This window comes from Mustela lutreola, chromosome 1 (assembly GCF_030435805.1).
Source record: "Mustela lutreola isolate mMusLut2 chromosome 1, mMusLut2.pri, whole genome shotgun sequence".
Taxonomy (NCBI): Eukaryota; Metazoa; Chordata; class Mammalia; order Carnivora; family Mustelidae; genus Mustela; species Mustela lutreola.
The window spans coordinates 160,473,315-160,491,950 of record NC_081290.1 but is presented as its reverse complement, the minus strand read 5'-3'; the positions used below and the strand labels follow the sequence as shown (position 1 = coordinate 160,491,950).

Here is an 18,636-nt window from a genome sequence, read left to right as displayed (position 1 = left end):
CCAGGAGCCCGACACACAGGGGTGTATACTAAGACCTTGGGATCATGTGTGACTTGAGTCGAAGGCACACGCTTAAATGACTGAGCCACCCAGGCTCCCCTCATTTTTCCTGTATTGTAATTGAGTTGTATAAACAGATTTTAAAATTCATTGAAGTTGCTTCTTTCTCATATATCTCTTTATGTTCTTTTCAAAATAAATGACTTGGTCAGAATAAAGCGTGTTGGAGGTTTCCTAATTTGGGAAACTGACTTAAGGCTTCTTGATTTTGAGGCCATTATATGTTTAGCTGTATCATGTTGTTTCTAAACTGCATGATGTGGATGGATTGGACTTACTGTCTATCTGGAAGAAAAACTGATACTTCAACATTACCCACTTTCTCTTTTAATTCTCAAAACTGCCCTGTCACACCAAAGGGAGTGAGGATAAATTCTGTTTAACACGTGAGGAAATTGAGGTCTGAAGATTTTATATTTAATGAATCTGTGAGGTAAAAACACACAAAATTAGTAGAAAGAATTCTTCCCTTTTTTTTTTTTTAAATCTAGCCTTAAGTGGGGTCCATCTGCTGAATCTTGAAACTCAACTCCTTAAGAGTCTAAAAAGTTATCTATAAAGTGCATGTTTCTTAGTATAGTATGTATATAGTTCACTCAGTGAAGGGGCACAACTTACTGAATATAATTTAGTAAGTTCCTGCAAAATCTTGAGGTATTCCACCACTGTCACTGTTATTGGGATCAGCTCAGAAAATGTTTGAAATTTCTTTTTTTGTTTTCTATTTACATCATTGATGTATTGATGTTGTGATTTGATTTATTCTAGAAAGTTCCACTTGTTTGCATTGATAGTGGCTTGTTATCAGATATAAATTGATTTATCTCACTGTCCCTGAAGGGTCCTTTTCACAAGTCTCTAAAACTCCTTAAACTACTTCCAAATAGAAAACAAATTATTCCCTGACAAACGTAAGATTAAAGTAGCATTACTAAACAGTAACTAAGTTTTAGTAGTGTTGTTTGGAAGCTTAAAACATATCCATTCTCATTTATATGAAATGATTAAAGTACAGTTCATTTTTACTAAAACTTACGTATTGTTCAAGGAGCAGAGGAAATCCTCCATTTTCAGAGTATCATCTAAAAAGGAGGAAGTTAGTAAAAGCACAGTGCAGTTATTTATATTTAGAATTAACTGTTAATGGACTATCGGGTGATGTTCTTTTCCAAGATTATTTTTAATTCCTAATACTTGATTTGTTTATCATGGAAAGTATGAACAAATGTATCATTTTCACAAAGAAAAAGATAAAAATCAAAATCATCCCATCTCATGAATAAAAACCAATTGGTGCATGTTCTGGTTTTTTTTGTTACTGTTTTGCAGAATGAGAATCATGTTGAACATGTCATTCTGTAACTTTCAGTTTTTATATCTATTGATGTTTACTCAGGTTTACTCAAGTTAATCTAAGTGAAGTGATGAGACTGTTAAACAACTGTTGAAAGGAAAGGAATACATGTGTAGTTGGAAGAATATGTCCAGTCTGTTTTTATAACTTAAGTGACAAAAGTGCCAATAAAAATGTTGCTTTTGGGCACCGCAGAGAATGGGTATCAGGAAGTGTTGTGCCTAAGTTAAGATGGTTGAGAAACATTGATTAGCGATTGAATGTAGTTGGCTCTGTAGTATTTCATAAGTCACTTGATGGACATTGAAGTTGTTTATGCATTAAGTTGATATATCTTTGCATATATTATACTTTGAAGTGGAATTGTTGAGTATCTGTATTTTTTAAGGCTTTCAGTAAGTATTGACATTATCCAGAAAGGCTGTAAAAATTTATATTTTTGCTAGTAGTATATGATTTTGCCCATATTTCGAGGAACATTAACATTTTTTTATTCATCAGTTTAAGGACAAAACACTGTTTCTTAATTTTGATTACTGATGATCAGTTATACATAAATATCTCACCATTTTTTATGTAAATTGCCAACTTTTGACCTTTGCCATCTTTCAAGGAAAGGTGTTAATATTTTTCTTAGTGATTTTTAAGGACTTTTTATACATGAAAGACCGTAACCTGCTATCATAAGATACAATTTTCTTGCTAGTATGCTTCTTTTAATCTTTAAATATTTATTTCTTAAGTTAGATATCAGCCTTTCTCTGCTCTTTGCTTGTGATTTATACTAAAAAGTTCTTCTTCACTGTCAAGATACATAGAAATTCACCATTGTTCTTTTCATTTTGATGCTTTTACTTATTTTTAAGAATTTAATTTTTCCTTCTGGATTTTACTTCTGTATAAGAAATGAAGCTCAGTCCTCTTGGCCAATGGTTGGTTGGTTCTAACACCATTGAATTTTATTATTGTTTTATAAATTTTGTTTTGGTTTGCTTAAACCTCAGGGGCCTACTTGAGTGCATGACATACCATAGCAAGGTCCTCTCTTCAAGGAAACGAACCCATACACATAGGTGTGCAGACGCACGTACTTTGCACATCACCTCCTCCTCGTGTGGATGAGTGTGTTCTTGTAGATATGTATTTTGTTTTTGTGTGCTGAATTCTTACTCAACTATAGCAAAATATTCTGTAACCATTTCCAACTATATGATACAGTATTGCCAACCATGTATATGTTGTTGTACAACAGATCCCTAGAAAATACCCCTCAGCCCTGTATAACTGAAACTCTATAACCACTGAACAACTTCCTGCCCCCTTTCTCCTCCCAGCCCCTGAACTGCCATTCTCACTTGCTGTTTCTATGAAGTTGGCTACTTTAGATAACCTCATATATGTAGAATCACGAAGTATTTGTCTTTATCTGCCTGGATTGTTTGATTTGGAATTCTTTCCTCCTGGTTCTTCTAAGTTGTAGCATATGATAGGGGTTCCTTTTTATAAGGCTGAATAATACTCATGTGTATGTCACATTTTCTTTATTCATTTGTCCATCAGTGAACATTTAGTTTGCTTCTACCACATAGCTGTTGTGAATAATCTCTTTGAGATTTTGTTTTCAGTGCTTTCAGATATATACCTAGAAGCAGAATTGCTGGATCACAGAGTAGTTTTATTTCAAAAAATCACTCCTGGTACTGTTTGCAAAGTGGCTGCACCTTCTGTGTGCTATGTTTATTTTTATACTTTATTGAAATACACTCAAAAAAGCACACAAAGCATTAGGAGATTATTACACAGCACACATCTAGGTCAAGAAAGATGGACCACCTGGGTGGTTCAGTTGGTTAAGTGTCCAGCTTGTGATTTTGGCTCAGGTCATGATCTCATGGGTTGTGAGATTGAGCCCCAAGTGGAACTCTGTGCTCAGTGGGGAGTCTGTTTGAGATTCTCTCTCCCTCTGCCCTTCCACCCGCTCACCTGTGTGTGCTCTCTCTTCGTCTCTCTCTCTCTCTCTGAAAGAAATACATAAATCTTTAAAAAAAAAAGAAATAGAACTTCCTGCCCTTCTACATAGCCCTTCTCATTCCCCTTCTACTGATTTCTTCTTCCTCTCCCTAAAAACCTATTTATAATCCTGTCTTCTAACACTTAGTTTAATCTATAGTTTTAGAACTTTCTATAAATAGAATCTGGCAGTAACTGTTGGGTCTGGCCTTTTGTCTCAGTATTACCTTTGTATAGAAATAATTTTCTCTCATTCATTGCTGTATAATTTCTTTTGTATTGCTTTATTACAGTTTATCCATTATGTTGTAGAAAGTACATTTTGGTTGTTTCAGTTTGTGGCTATTAAATGCAGCTGTGAATATTCCTGATTATGTTTTTTAGTAATATAATCATGCATAAAATTATGTCATGGGGTAGACAGAAGAGTAAGAAGTGGTTCTTCCAGTCTTATTTTCATGAACAATATGTGAAAATTATGGCTGTTCCACATCTTTGCCAATGCTTCATTATTGTCAGTCTTTTTAAAATTTAAAATATTTTTGGAGGTTTTAAGTATATCATACTGTAATTTTAATTAAAATTTGTTGGAAGAATTTTTCACTCTGTGTCTTACCTTTTCCCTCCTCAGTGGTGGATTTTGATAAATAGACATTATTAGTAGAATAACACAGTACAGTATCAATGATTTCCTTGAGCTTACTGCTTTTTCTGCCTTGCATCAGAAATACTTCTCTACACCAAGGTCCAGGAAGACATATGTGCCAGATCTTTTAGACGTGTGCTTGTCTATTTTGGTAGTTACTTGCTCCATGTGACTATTTAAATTCTGATTAATTAAAATTAAGTTTCATGTTCATTTCCTTAGTCACAGTAACCACATTTCATAAAACAACATGTGGTTAGTGGCACCCATATCGGACAGCACAGATACAGACTTACTGCTACAGAAAGCTGTATTGGGCATTGTTATCCTAGAACCTGATTATTGAGCATTTATATTTGTATTTTTTTTTTAAGATTTTATTTATTTATTTGACAGAGATCACAAGTAGGCGGAGAGGCAGGCAGAGAGAGAGGAAGGGAAGCAGGCTCCCTGCCGAGCAGAGAGGCCAATGCGGGGCTCTATCCCAGGATCCTGGGATCATGACCTGAGCTGAATGAAGGCAGGCCACTGAACCACCCTGGCGCCCCTATATTTGTATTTCTGATTCACCTGGAATCAATTTATAAGACTGGTTTGGGGTAGCAGGGGTCGAGGTTCATTTTCCTTCCTTCCTTTCTTTCTTTCTTTTTATTTTATTTTTTTTAAGATTTTATTTATTTATTTGACAGAAGAGAGATCACAAGTAGGCAGAGAGAGGGGGAAGCAGGCCTCCTGCTGAGCAGAGAGCCCGATGCAGAGCTCCATCCCAGGACCCTGAGATCATGACCCGAGCAGAAGGCAGAGGCTTTAACCCACTAAGCCACCCAGGGGACCCGAGGTTTATTTTCTTACATATGAATAGCAAATTAACCAAAACCATTTAATGGTAAGACCATCCTGGTTCATCAGTGCTACTTTGTTGTAATTCAGGGCTATTTCTGGGCCTTTTATTCTCTTCCATTGGTTTATTTGTCAATACTGTGTGAGTACCACGCAGTATGTCATTACTTTGTTTTAAAACTTGGTCATGATCTAGTATCTTTTATATATTTATGAATTTTGTTTGTTGAAATGTGTGATTTCATTTTTTTTGTACTGTGTGTTTTCAGTATATAGGAAAAATACTGTATCTCACATCTCATTCAATATCCTCTTGTTTTAAATGAAGAGCTATGTTTTCAAGATCCTGTTGTCTTACTATATGTACCTCTAACCCATTTCTTCTGATTTCTACACTGTACTCTAATTACTGGGTTAATTCCAACCTCCTTTACCATACCAGCACCAGCTTTTATTCTTTTTGGTCATCTATTGAATGCCTGTTATGCCAGGCACTATTATATGTATTGAAGGATAAAGCACTTCTAAATTTATTTTATTTATTTTCATATATAAAAATATTTTATTTAACTGTATATATAATTCTATAAAGAGATTGGTTAAGAACGTAAGTTCTCAGAGATCGTAACAAGCTACGATAAAGGGAGTTGCAAACGGCTATGCAAGAAAACACAAATATACAGCATTTCTACAATGTGTTGATTCTCTATGTAGGAGAATTTTTAAAACAAAAAAGCATTCTGTGATGCATTTTTGGGGGGGGCACAGTGTTAAGAAGAGGGAAATTATATTTCCTTTTCTTCATATTTTGTTCATGGTACTTCGTGTGTACTTCCTCACTGTCATGATCATTACAATAATACAAACGCATCCCTCTCCTAGTTTTAGGCAGAATCTGATTGCTCACTTAAGGCAAAAGCTCACAGCTCTCTGCAGTCTCCATTTATGCATCTCTTTTATGGCTGCTGCCTTTTGTTACTGCTGCTGTCATTTTTGCTGCTGTTCTTTGTTCTTCTTGATTTGTCTTTAAAAATTCTTTCACTGTAATTTTAGTGGAATTTCAGGGGTGTGGATGCTAATATATGAGCCCAGGCTGGTATTTTTAACCTTGTAGACATAACTTTCATTTTTTTTTTCTGTTGAAAAGCAACAGTGCTTCTTAAAATCCATTAAGACTGCTAATCACCTCCATGGTTTTGTTTTCTATTCTGTAATAGATCATGTTTAGACCCCTGTAGTAATTATTGAGTCTTTAGGATGATGGTGTTTTTTTTCTTTAATTTTTTAGAAGATATGTTCATATGTTTGTGCTTTTCTTACTTTTATGTTGTGACCTATATAGATACAGTTTTTACATATAGAACTATATGTGCTTGCCATTAGTTCTTTATATTGCTTACCTAAGTTATGTGGACCTTAGTTTCTACTTTAAAGTTTCACTTACATAAGTTACTTGAAAGTAGAGATGCTGTGTTTTTCAATCTTCATACTTCTAGAACCTGATGTGTACATAGTACCATAGTTTCTTGTTTAAATTCAAAACATAGCATTTATGCTAAAAATCAAATTGCTATTTTAGTTTTTTTTGGAGAATAACATGACAAACTATTTATATACATATAATGTATTATTTGTTTCAGGGGTACAGGTCTGTCATTCTTCAGTCTTACACAATACACAGTGCTTACCACAACACATAGCCTCCCCAGTGTCCATTACCAAGTCACCCCATCCTTCTTACCACCTCCACTTCAGCAACCCTCCATTTGTTTCCTGAGAGTAAAAGTCTCTTATGTTTGTCTCCCTGTCTGGTTTTTGTGTTGTTTCATTTTTTCCTCTTGTCCCCTATGATCCTCTGCCTTGTGTATCAGGTTCTACACATCATTGAGATCATATGATTGTCTTTCTCTGATTGACTTATCTCACTTAGCATAATACCCTCTAGTTCCAGCCACATAGTTGCAAATGGCAAGATGTCACATTTTTTGATGGCTGTGTAATATTCCCTTGTGTATATATATCCCATCTTCTTTATTCATTTATCTATCGATGGACATACATGTGGACTCTTTCCATAGTTTGACTATTCTGGACATTGCTGATATAAACACTGGGGCGCATTGGATTACTACATTTGTATCTTTGGGGTAAATACCCACCCAGTGATGCGATTGCTGGGTCATTTTCAACATTTTTAAGGAACCTCCATATTGTTTTCCAGAGTGACTGCACCAGCTTGCATTCCCACAAGCAGTGTGAGAGAGGTTTCCCCTTCCTCTGCATTCTCACCAACATCTGCATGACAAACCTTTTAAAACAGCAGTTTTCCATAGAAGGCTTATGGAATTTCTCTAAATTAGTATTAGCATATATATATTTAATAGATAGGGTTATTTGATTTGGTGTGTAAGTATGATAATGAGACTAAGGTTCGAATCCACAGTGTGGATTATGTTTTATGGTATCCCCTACATTCTTTATATTGGCCAACTCAATAATTGATATTGCTATCAGAGGGTTCAAATATAACTAGGATTATGAATGACAATCCAGATAATCAAACTACTGGGGAAAAAAACCCCAAAACATGATTTTAAGATGATGATTCAATAAGGTTTTCTTTCTATATGGAGAACAGTAACTAATGAATGAGCCATTCTTATAATCAGGTAATCGTAAACATTTCACTTGATAAATTCACTTTTACTTTAAAGTAATTGACTGTCAGTAATATCTTTCCGTTATAAACTGTTTTCCCATAGGTTCTTAGAACTAGACTTTTAATGTTTTTGATGGAAAGATTTTTAGTTATGTGGTAATAGGTTGAAAAGATGAAATTCTTTCATGGTTCTGATTTTCACTTTTGCAAAGGTATTAGGGTTAACTGAAGAAGTTCACAAGTAGTCTCTATCCAATAGCTTAAACTGTATTCACTCACACTGATAACTAAATGAAAGAAATCAGTGTGTGCTAGGCTCATAAGAAGGCAGACTTAAGGAGGGGAAACAATTGTTGATGGGTTTGTGGAATGAGGTTCGTTGGGTAATGCTGAATGTGGTCTTTAGTGAGTAACAGAGCTCTGTAACAGTGGTCTTGGGGTGGGAAGTCAGGGTCAGATAATGACATTACATTGCTGAGAGCTCTTAAGAATTTTTCAGCAGTGAAATGACTTAAAGCAGGCATGAGAAAGGAAGACGAGGACAATACATCATAATAAATAACTGATTGACCCTAAAGTGGGTGGAGAAAGAGTGCTGTGGCCAGCTGATTCTGCTTATCTTACTTAATCTTCCCTTTTTATTAATTTTATTTAATCTTACCTTCTCAGATGTGCTCCCTTATTAAGGGTGCTTAGATTTTTTTTTTAATAGTTCTCTACTGTGTGTTAATGGCAATTAATAATCAAATGATCATATTTTAATGTCACTTTTCCTATTGAATGGGCTTAATTGTTATTGGGCTTTATTAAGCTTTTCCCTTTTTGAGGGGAGCTGTTTTACTTATTCCTTGAAGGCCTTAAATATAAAAAACAATATAATTGTATTTAAGATGCAAGTAATTAACAAGCATTTTACAAGGTCTGTAGGAAATTGATTGCATGTTTATTTTTTGAAATATTTTTCAACAATGGTCCAAATATTTTTGTTTCCATTTTAGAACAAAATCCAGTCTCATAGCAGAGGAGAATATAATGTTTACAGCACCTTTCAGAGCCATGAACCAGAGTTTGACTACTTGAAAAGTTTAGAAATAGAAGAAAAGATCAACAAAATTAGGTGGTTACCCCAGAAAAATGCTGCTCAGTTTTTATTGTCTACCAATGGTAAGTGTTAATTTTTTTCCTTTTGTATGCCCACTATCTACGTATGTCCTGTAGGATACTTAGCCCTTTACAAAGAGGAATAGGTGTTCGGAGATTTCCGCAAATAGACACTTGGAAATATGTCTTCCCTATAGGGAATGTGTAAATTCTTCTTTTTTGTCTTCCATTTTTGTTTTATTTATTTATTTATTTATTTTTTAAGATTTTATTTATTTATTTGAGAGAGAGACAGTGAGAGAGAGCACATGAGAGGGGAGAAGGTCAGAGGGAGAAGCAAACTCCCCATGGAGCTGGGAGCCCGATGTGGGACTCAATCCCGGGACTCCAGGATCATGACCTGAGCCGAAGGCAGTTGTCCAACCAACTGAGCCACCCAGGCGCCCCTTTGTCTTCCATTTTTAAATTCTCTTCTTAGTTTTTAAATTCCACAAAAAGGTCCTCAGGTGTCTGTTTTCTTATATATTTTCTTATAATTTTCCACTATAGACTGTGCATACATAGTCTGTAGTGGGAAAAAAGAAAGGGACTTGATCATTGGATTTTAGATCAGGTATGGCTTGTCCCAGCTTGGCTTACAAGCCTTGGAGAGGTTATAGCACTTGAGTTACACTTTCCTTGTCAGCAAACTGGAGATGGTAATATCTGTGTAGTAGTATTGTTATGGGTAGTAAATAAAATTCCTGGTATGCATAGTAAGTTCTCATAAATGTTAAAGTGTGCCTAAACTCTCCAAAGAATATCTCAAACTATAAATATAAAATACTTCGTCAAAGGATGGTCTCCATTCCAGGATACTTTGCAGAGGAGCACCCTTCCTACTTTATCCATTGTACAGTAAGGATACAAACTGGAATCTGCATTCTGCCTTCTTCCTAACAAACCTCAGGGTTGGGAGAAGATTTCTTCTTAGTCTGCTCAGGAAAAGTTATCAAATAAGAGAATACCAGAATTTAAAGTACTTCATGACAAGTTGAAGAACATTTCTTTTCTTTTTTAAGATTTTATTTATTTATGAGAGACAGGGAAGGGGGAGAAGCAGGCTTCCTGTGGAGGGAAGCTGGATGCCAGCCTCAGTCCCAAGCCCCTGGGATCATGACCTGAACCACACAGGCACCTTCTTTTTGTTCTTCGAAATTTTTTTCTTCTGGGTTTTTGTGACTTGGTTAATTCTCGGGGGCTTGGGTCTGAAGATAACTGTTAGAGTGATTGAGGGGGACTTTTAGGTTCTGGTTAGCCATTGTCTGTAATAAAAGTTTAAATTAAAACTTTATTGAGGCTGATATATAAGGCACTGTTAATGAAATCAGATTTTAATACTTGGTAGACCTTACCATTCTTTACCATTTGCTGATTATAAACTCGGGAAACTTCTGGGGTGACATGGTGGAAAATGCAAAGTGCCCCTTTCATCCTGTTTAGGCCTCATCACCACTTTTTCAAGTTCTTAAAAGTGTATTCCTTAACACAGTGTCATTAGCTAACTAACACCTCAAGTTTACTTCCTCTTAGATGTCCGTCTTGTTTTTCTGATGGTCAAATTTCTCCCCAGCCAGTCCACCAAAACCCTCTACCCCCTCTCTTCTCATATCACTGTATTTGCCTCTCTTCTCCTTACTAAAAGAAAAATAAATGATTTAAAGCTTAGGACTTAGAGCATTATAGATGGAGGAATTGTGTTTATTCCTATTGTATGTTGGCTTCTAATCTTCGTTCAGTTTTCATTTATATGGTAAACTGAGCTGTTTCAAATAGCACTTCAGATACTTTTATGTGCTTTTATTGAGCACATAAAATCATAATCTAATCATTATATGGTTTCTACTTTTGGAAATAAATGCCCCCATAAGTGTGATGGGACATACATAATTCATAATTCTTAATTTTTGCAGTTCATTTCTTATGGCATAAATTACTTTCCTTTTTATAAAGGGAAATATTTAAAATATAGGCTGAACAAGGATAAGGGAGCCCTATGTACCCATCAGGCAGCTTCAGCAGGTCTCAGTTCATAACCAGTTGTTTTTTCAGATACTTCCACTTACCCCTCCTTCTCAGTATTGTTCGGAAACAAATCCCATTTCAGTTCATTTATGGATTAAGTCTTAATTGCCTTTTAACTTCTCTGTTGATACTCAAATTTGTCTTCCATGCAGGTTTCCACGTGCTCTCTGATTTGAAATACACAAGGCAGTGTTTAGCCAGACAAGCTTTTCTAGGCAGTAAGCTCTTCAAAGGCTCAGTGGAGGGAGAGGTCACTGGGAATTCCAGTGGTTGGGTCTCAAGTATGTGACTCTATGTAATAATTTTCTGTAGACGGAAACAGCAGTCTCTCCCCAATATGTTTACCATGTAAATTTTGAGTCCTTGATTAATAATACAAATTATTTTAAAGGGCACTGCACAAGGCATTGTAGGTTCCTGTCTTTTGTTGTTACTGTTAAGGAATAGTTAAAAAAAATACATTTATTTGGGGCTGTGTAATTTTTTATTTATTTTATTTTATTTTATTTTATTTTATTTTAGCTAGAAAATAGAGCCCATTTTGGAAGCATGAAACCAGTGTGGGAATGTTACAGACGTCTGTGTCTGGATGTGGTGGGATGGGGAAAGGATGGAAGGACTAAAGCTTAAGCAGTATCTGGAAAGCTTTATTGTTAAAGAAGACAGAAATGATCATGGGAGAATGTCAGCAGCGCTTAAATCTAAGTAATAATTTTTATATTATTTGGTATAGTTGTCTCTGTGAGATTGAGCAAAATAATACCTCTCCCCCACATATAACAGCAGGCCTTTCCACTCATAAAAGATGAACTCCTGCGGGAGATTGATGGAAAACAGAACTAAACATATCACCTGTGATTGACCGAAAGTAATCTTTCTCTCTTTTGTCTTTGCTTTGGCTTTCCACGGTCATCATAAACTGTCCCATGTCTCCCAAATCGGTTTTACTTAAATAACTTCATAGTTTTAGTTCATTTAATGTTTCTTCAGGTGGGTGTACTCTTTCTCTTTCATCTCCTTTTGCTTTCTCTGAGTTCTCTTCAACTCTTCCTCATTCCAGTAATGTCCACCTCTAACCTGTTGACCGTGGGTCTTGTATATATGAGTAATAAAAAGTTTACGAGTAAAGTGTATTTTAACAGCTTGTTGTTAAGAATCTTTTTAATCATAAAGCTGCATTCCCACAAAGGAAACATGGTAGCGTGGTCTTCCCTGTCCCAATCCTCTTGTTATGGTGAGACCAACACTGGGGCTTATGGACTTTAGGAACCCTCTTTACATGTTAGGGGTTTTTTTTGTTTTTTTAAAGGTTTATTTGTGTGAGAGAGAGAGAAAAAGAGCATGAGCGGGGGGAGGGGCAAAGGACGGGGGAGAAGCAGACTACCATCTGCTGAGCAAGAAACCCTACTCAGGGCTCACTAAAGGGTGGATCCCAAGACCCCCGCATCATGACCTGATTAAAAGGCAGATGCTCAACTGACTGAGCCACCCAGGTGCCCTTACTTGTTAGTATTGGCACTTCAGGGAAACACCATAGAGCGGTGGTTCTTAACCTTTTGGAAATGACAGATTTGAGGAATCCAGTAATCACCTTATAGAAAAATATGTATATTTGCATAATTTTTCATGTAGTCTTATGGAGTTTGATTATTGTCACATTCCTCCAATCGGCCAAAAACTATAGCTAAAAAAGTCACTACTACAGAGTTTAAGAATTTGGTTTTTAAAAAAAATTGTTACACGTATTAAAATATTTTATTTCTGACCTGCCTTGTTCCCAAGCATTGTGCTGAAATTGTATAGTACTTTTCTATCCTGTTTATGTTATTAAATTTTTTTTTTTTAAAGATTTTATCCATTTATTTGACAGACAGAGATCACCAGTAGGCAGAGAGGCAGGCAGAGAGAGAGGAAGAAGCAGGCTCCGTGCCAAGCAGAGAGCCCTATGCGGGGGCCCAATCCCAGGACCCTGGGATCATGATCTGAGCCAAAGCAGAGGCTTTAACCCACTGAGCCACCCAGGCGCCCCTATGTTACTAAATTTTTTAAACCTTTTTTTTTTCCCCTCCCTTTTTAAAGATTTTATTTGACAAAGAGCACACAAGCAGGGGCAGGGGCAGAGGGAGTAGCAGGCTTTCCACTGAGAAGGATCCTGATGCAGCGCTCAATCCCAGGACCCCGGATCATGACCTCAGCCAAAGGCAGATGCTTAACCAGTTGAGCCACCCAGACTCCCCAATTTTTTTAACCTCTTAAGTGACAACTATTTTGGTAATACGTTTTAAAAATCTTTTTACCCATTTTTTCATGATTTAAAAAAAATTTTTTTTCTTCCTAAAACACTATTAGGAGCCATAAACTAACTACATCTTATTTGAAAAGTTTGGTAAGTATGTTGTGATTTCTTTATCTGGATCTTTGGTAAGGATGATGAATTTGGACAGGCTATCAGACAGTTTCGGAGATTGGGTAAGGAGAAGCTTTTCATCCTTATTTTTAGATAATTACACCGAAAATTAAGAGTTTAAGCTTGACTTACTACATTTGGGGACAAGTAGAATATCCTAAAATACATAAATCTTTACCTAGACATACCACATAGAAAATACATGACTGAACACATCTAAAACACATCTAAACCCTAGATTACTAGGGTTTAGATAAAATAGATTACAAGTTAGTAAAGTTAGCAGTGTTTTTCTTCTTATAGTACTTCATCCTTGCAAAGGGTGTCCACAGGGTTGGCTAGCACCCTCTTCACTACCAGGCAGAGAGAGGTGGTAGGCTTAGAGGAGTCCTGTACCTCTGTGTGAGATAATGTATTAGAAAGTGCCTCTATACACTACTTTTTTTTTTAATTGTCCCCTTTGGATTATAAAAGGACCATTAAGAATGTGATACTTTTATATGAATGCAATTCGAAGATTATAACCAAAATATTAAACATGCACAAGTCCGTAATGATTTAAATAAACAGTTAGTTGAATAAATAAATAAGCCGGGAGAGGAGATGCTTCTTACAGGAGAATTTCAAATTTATGAATGGATGCTCCTCACAGGGACTGTAACTTAATTGTTCCTTTAAGTGTGGACTGGACTTCAGAGATTCATTGCCAGAGACTAGAGTATGACAAGGGGGAAATTAACTCTGAAATGGAGAAACCTGGCAGATACTGCTTTAACCAAGTGAACAGAGCTATCATCTCCAGTGGGGAAGTCATGTTGATACTTTGTATACCTTCACTGCACCTCTGGTATTCTTCCTAAAAACCAGTGATCCCAGTCTGATCATGGGAAAACAGCAGACATACTGCATCGCTCTTCTGAGAACTGTCAGGATGATGAAAACTAAGGAAAGTCTGAGTAATTGTTAAAGGCAGAGAGACTAGGGAAACTTGACAAATAAATACAGTGTTGCTTGGATCCTGGAACAGAAAGGGCTGTTAGGAGAAAACCTGGTGCATTCTGAGTAAAGTCTAGAGTTTAGTTAGTGGTAACATACAATGTTAATTTCTTAATTTTAACAAATATACCATGGTTGCTTAAGATGTTGACATTAGAAGAATTGGGTAAAGGGTAGAATGGAAACACTTTGGACAATTTTGCAACTTTACTGTAAGTCAAAATTTACTCCAAAATAAGCGTTTATTTAAAAAATACTATTTTAAAAAATAAAAATACTATTTAATATATTCTTGATACTAGGAATTTTGTCTTAAAGAACTTGGGACACAGCTTTTAATTGGTCATTTTTTTTTTCAGACCCAATACAACAGGGAAAGATAGATTCAAACAGAGGCATCCAGTCTTTGAAGGAATTTGTGGGGTCTTTGGTAGAATCTGTTAGAAATCCTAGGAGATAAAGGAAATGAATACTCCTTTATCCTTTTTATTCTAGATGATAGGCTATAGAAATAACTCCGTTCTTCTAAAAAAAAAAATGTATGTGTATATATGTGTTTGTATTTATAGACATGTAGGTGCTTAAACACACAAACACAACACCCTCTTCCAGGATTAATTAGTTTTAAAGGACAAGGACTTGGCTGTAACTTGACTTAAATACCAAGTGGTATTTTGAGGGGCACCTGGGTGACTCATTCGGTTCATTGTCTGCTCTGAGGCCATGATCCCAAGGTCCTGGGATTAAGCCCAATGTCAGGCCTCTGCTCAGTGGGGAGCTTGTTTCTCTCTGCCTGCTGCTCTGCCTGCTTTTGCTCTCTCTTTCTCTCAAATAAATAAATAAATAAATACAATCTTTCTTTAAAAAATGGTACCTTGAGTACCACTAATGTATAGTTTGTCATTTCTGTATTGTAGTTCTATGTATATGTGTCTTTATTCGCCAGGTAATAGGAAATTTGTTTTTTTATTAAGTCATATAAGAGATTGTATTCTTGGGATCCTTTCAGGTGAAGTATGAAATAGTGTGTTTGAATATACCTTAAAATGTTTTCCTTCTATTAGCAGTATTCTTTTTTTGAGGACTTTTTTCATTTTTCTCTCCAGATAAAACAATAAAATTATGGAAAATCAGTGAAAGGGACAAAAGACCAGAAGGGTATAACTTGAAAGAGGAAGATGGAAGGTATAGAGATCCTACTACAGTTACTACACTACGAGTAAGTACTTAAGAAAAAATGATGGTAACTCTGATAGTGTTCTGTATTCATACTATATATTCTAGATCCTAAACAGAACTTGAATAGGATTAACGATGATTTGCCCCCTCCCCAAAAGTTTATAACCAGATAGAACATTAAAAATTCCTGTTTTGGGGCGCCTGGGTGGCTCACTGGTTAGGCCTCTGCCTTCAGCTCAGGTCATGATCTCAGGGACCTGGGATCGAGTCCTGCATTGGGCTCTCTGCTCGGCGGAGAGCCTGCTTCCTCCTCTCTCTCTCTGCCTACTTGTGATCTCTGTCAAATAAATAAATACAATAAAAAAAAAATTCCTGTTTTATTTTATTTCATTTTATTTATTTATTTACTTATTTTTAAAAGATTTTATTTATTTATTTGATTGAGAGACAGTGAGAAAGAGCATGAGCGAGGAGAAGGTCAGAGGGAGAAGCAGACTCCCCGTGGAGCTGGGAGCCCGATGCAGGACTCGATCCCGGGACTCCGGGATCATGACCCAAGCCGAAGGCAGTTGTCCAACCAACTGAGCCACTCAGGCGTCCCCCAAATTCCTGTTTTAAATAACTGTCCCACATAAAGGTCTGTCTGTGCCAGGGGGTGACCCAGGACCCCATGTGTTTTATACAATACCACACTGTTTTTTGCCCTTACGGTTTGAATGTCAGCTATTCTGACCTTAAGTATCAAGATTAATTTGCTTTGGAGATAAGAGAGTAGGTAAAAATGGACCAGATACTCTAGTTCAAGCTAAGAAATACTAAGAATTAGATGTTCTGAGCGAATTTCCTCTTAGCCAGTCCAAACCAGAAACATCTAGCTTTGCAAGTCTCCAGCAGAAGATTGGAACTAGAAACCACATCAAATTCTAATAATACTACTATCTATAAAAGAAGGTAAATTAACCAAATTATTTCTTTTTCTTCTCATTTCAACACTTTAAAGATCAACATCAGTTGCTTTATAAAGCTAAATCTGTGTAATATTACACTATATAAACGACTGTACTACACTGTTATACTATATTATACTATAGTGTTCCCTCAAAAACTAGGATAAAGAACTGAGCCTTAAGTGTGCCATTGTAAATAGTGAGCATTTTGTAATGACTGTTTTTCATGTGTCTTTATTGACAGGTGCCAGTCTTTAGGCCCATGGACCTAATGGTTGAGGCCAGTCCACGAAGAATATTTGCCAATGCTCATACATATCACATCAACTCAATTTCTATTAATAGTGATTATGAAACATATTTATCTGCAGACGATTTACGGATTAATCTTTGGCATCTGGAGATTACAGACAGGAGTTTCAGTATCCGTTTGGTTTCTTTTTTTGGTGTTTGGTAAAGAAGACATGTTGTGCCCCATACTAGATTTATTTTCATCTCTCCGTGTATTTTTATTTCTTCTTTTTAAAAGTAGCTTCTTACTTTATAACACTTTTTCTTTGTGTTTAAGTGATTAAATAGTGGGGGAAGTTCTTTGATAAAGACCATGATATATTGATTAAAAAATAGGATTCTTAGAATTTTAAGTACTATTATACTAAGTTTAGTACTTAGTACTAAATACTTGCTATAATACTACTATGTATATTAAATACAGTTTCACCTATAAAAAGTCTTTTTTAATGGTTGAGTTTTTAATAAAACAAATTTGTAGAGTATTATCTGTAATTATAAAAATATTCTTAGTAAGGTCAGCTAAAGAAATTCTTAGAAGTCATCGTGGTATAAAGGCAAAAGAAATTCTTCAGACGCCACTTGCGTTGTTTATATTATCTGAGATTTTTCTGTACATGTACAAGTGTGTGATACAGACATATCTGGCATACACAGTATACTGTATACATATAAACCTAGGATTGTTTATAAATATATTTAAGTATCTTTTTTTAAAGGTCTTGTTACATGTAGTTATTGCTGCTAGTGTTAATGTAGTATTTTTAAAATAGACATCATCTGAAAAATCAGCACTTTACTATAGTTTATATTCTGCCCATAGTATATAAAAGAGCCTGTTTCCCTTCACCATTACCAGTCTAGTTAGTGAAAAGTCCTATTTATCAACTATTTATATTTCTTTTTGTTCTCATTTTTTCATTGAATTTATATACTTACTGGGGGTTTTGTTTGTTTTTAAAGCACTTTTTAAAAGATTTTATTTATTTATTTGAGAGAGAGACAGTAAGAGAGTATGAGCGAGGAGAAGGTCAGAGGGAGAAGCAGACTCCCCATGGAGCTGGGAGCCCGATGCCGGACTCGATCCCGGGATTCCGGGATCATGACCTGAGCCAAAGGCAGTCGTCCAACCAACTGAGCCACCTAGGCGTCCCTTAAAGCACTTTTTAAAATATTAAGTGAATCAGCTCCTTTGTGTTGCAGATAGGTTCCCTTTTTTACCCCCTTGAGGTTTTTTGCTTTTCATTTGTTTAGAATTTACACTGAGTCCTGTTAATATAGGAAGATAAACTTAATCAGTCTTTTCCTTATGGCTTCTGGGATTTGTATCATACTCAAAAAAAGAGGCTCATCTACATTCTAACATGGTTTCTTCTAAGATTTTTTCCCGAAGCATTAGAAATTATTATCCCTCTGGTATTTGTACTCCTATAAGGAGTAGAATGCAATTCAAAATTAATACTTGTGGTTAAGTTTATGAATTAATTTCAAACTTGAGAAATGTAAAATTATATTTGCCCTTTATTCTAAGTGGAAATTCCTTAATAAATGCTATCCAGATATTGTGGATATCAAGCCTGCCAATATGGAAGAGCTAACAGAAGTGATTACGGCAGCAGAATTCCATCCAAACAGCTGCAACACGTTTGTATACAGCAGCAGTAAAGGAACTATTCGGTTATGTGACATGAGGGCCTCTGCTCTCTGTGATAGGCATTCTAAACGTAAGTGTTTTCTGTCTTTTTTTTCAAATGGCAACATTTTCTGCTTTTTGAAAGTAGCATCAGGCATAGTGACTACATTTATATGGGTTTACAGATCTGAAAACCTGTGTGCCCAGGGCCTCCTGTACCCTTTGGTAATAAACTGCCTGACCACGTGAGGCATTATAGGTCATTCTACTGGAAGACCATAAAAGGCTCTCTTGGGAGCATGTCCTAGTGGACATACTTATAAGTGGAATGTGATTTTGGGAGAACTTGGGGCTGGGCTCTCTAACTCTTAAGTAGAGTTGGTTTTGTTTTTTTTTTTCCTGTCCCCCTTGCCTCCCTTTTCTCTTTTCCTCCTGCTCTCCCTTTGTTG

The 18,636-nt window shown here is 35.9% G+C and overlaps 1 protein-coding gene across 2 annotated transcripts in view; it reads left to right on the top strand.

Annotated features, from left to right (window-relative positions):
- PPP2R2A (protein phosphatase 2 regulatory subunit Balpha) overlaps nucleotides 1–18,636 on the top strand; it is a 90,597-nt gene that overhangs the window by 64,241 nt on the left and 7,720 nt on the right. For both annotated transcript variants that reach the window (XM_059177834.1, XM_059177842.1), the window contains exons 4-7: nucleotides 8,568–8,733; nucleotides 15,244–15,356; nucleotides 16,508–16,685; nucleotides 18,114–18,278. In XM_059177834.1, coding sequence (XP_059033817.1) covers nucleotides 8,568–8,733; nucleotides 15,244–15,356; nucleotides 16,508–16,685; nucleotides 18,114–18,278 — 622 coding nt within the window. The remainder of the gene's footprint in view (nucleotides 1–8,567; nucleotides 8,734–15,243; nucleotides 15,357–16,507; nucleotides 16,686–18,113; nucleotides 18,279–18,636) is intronic.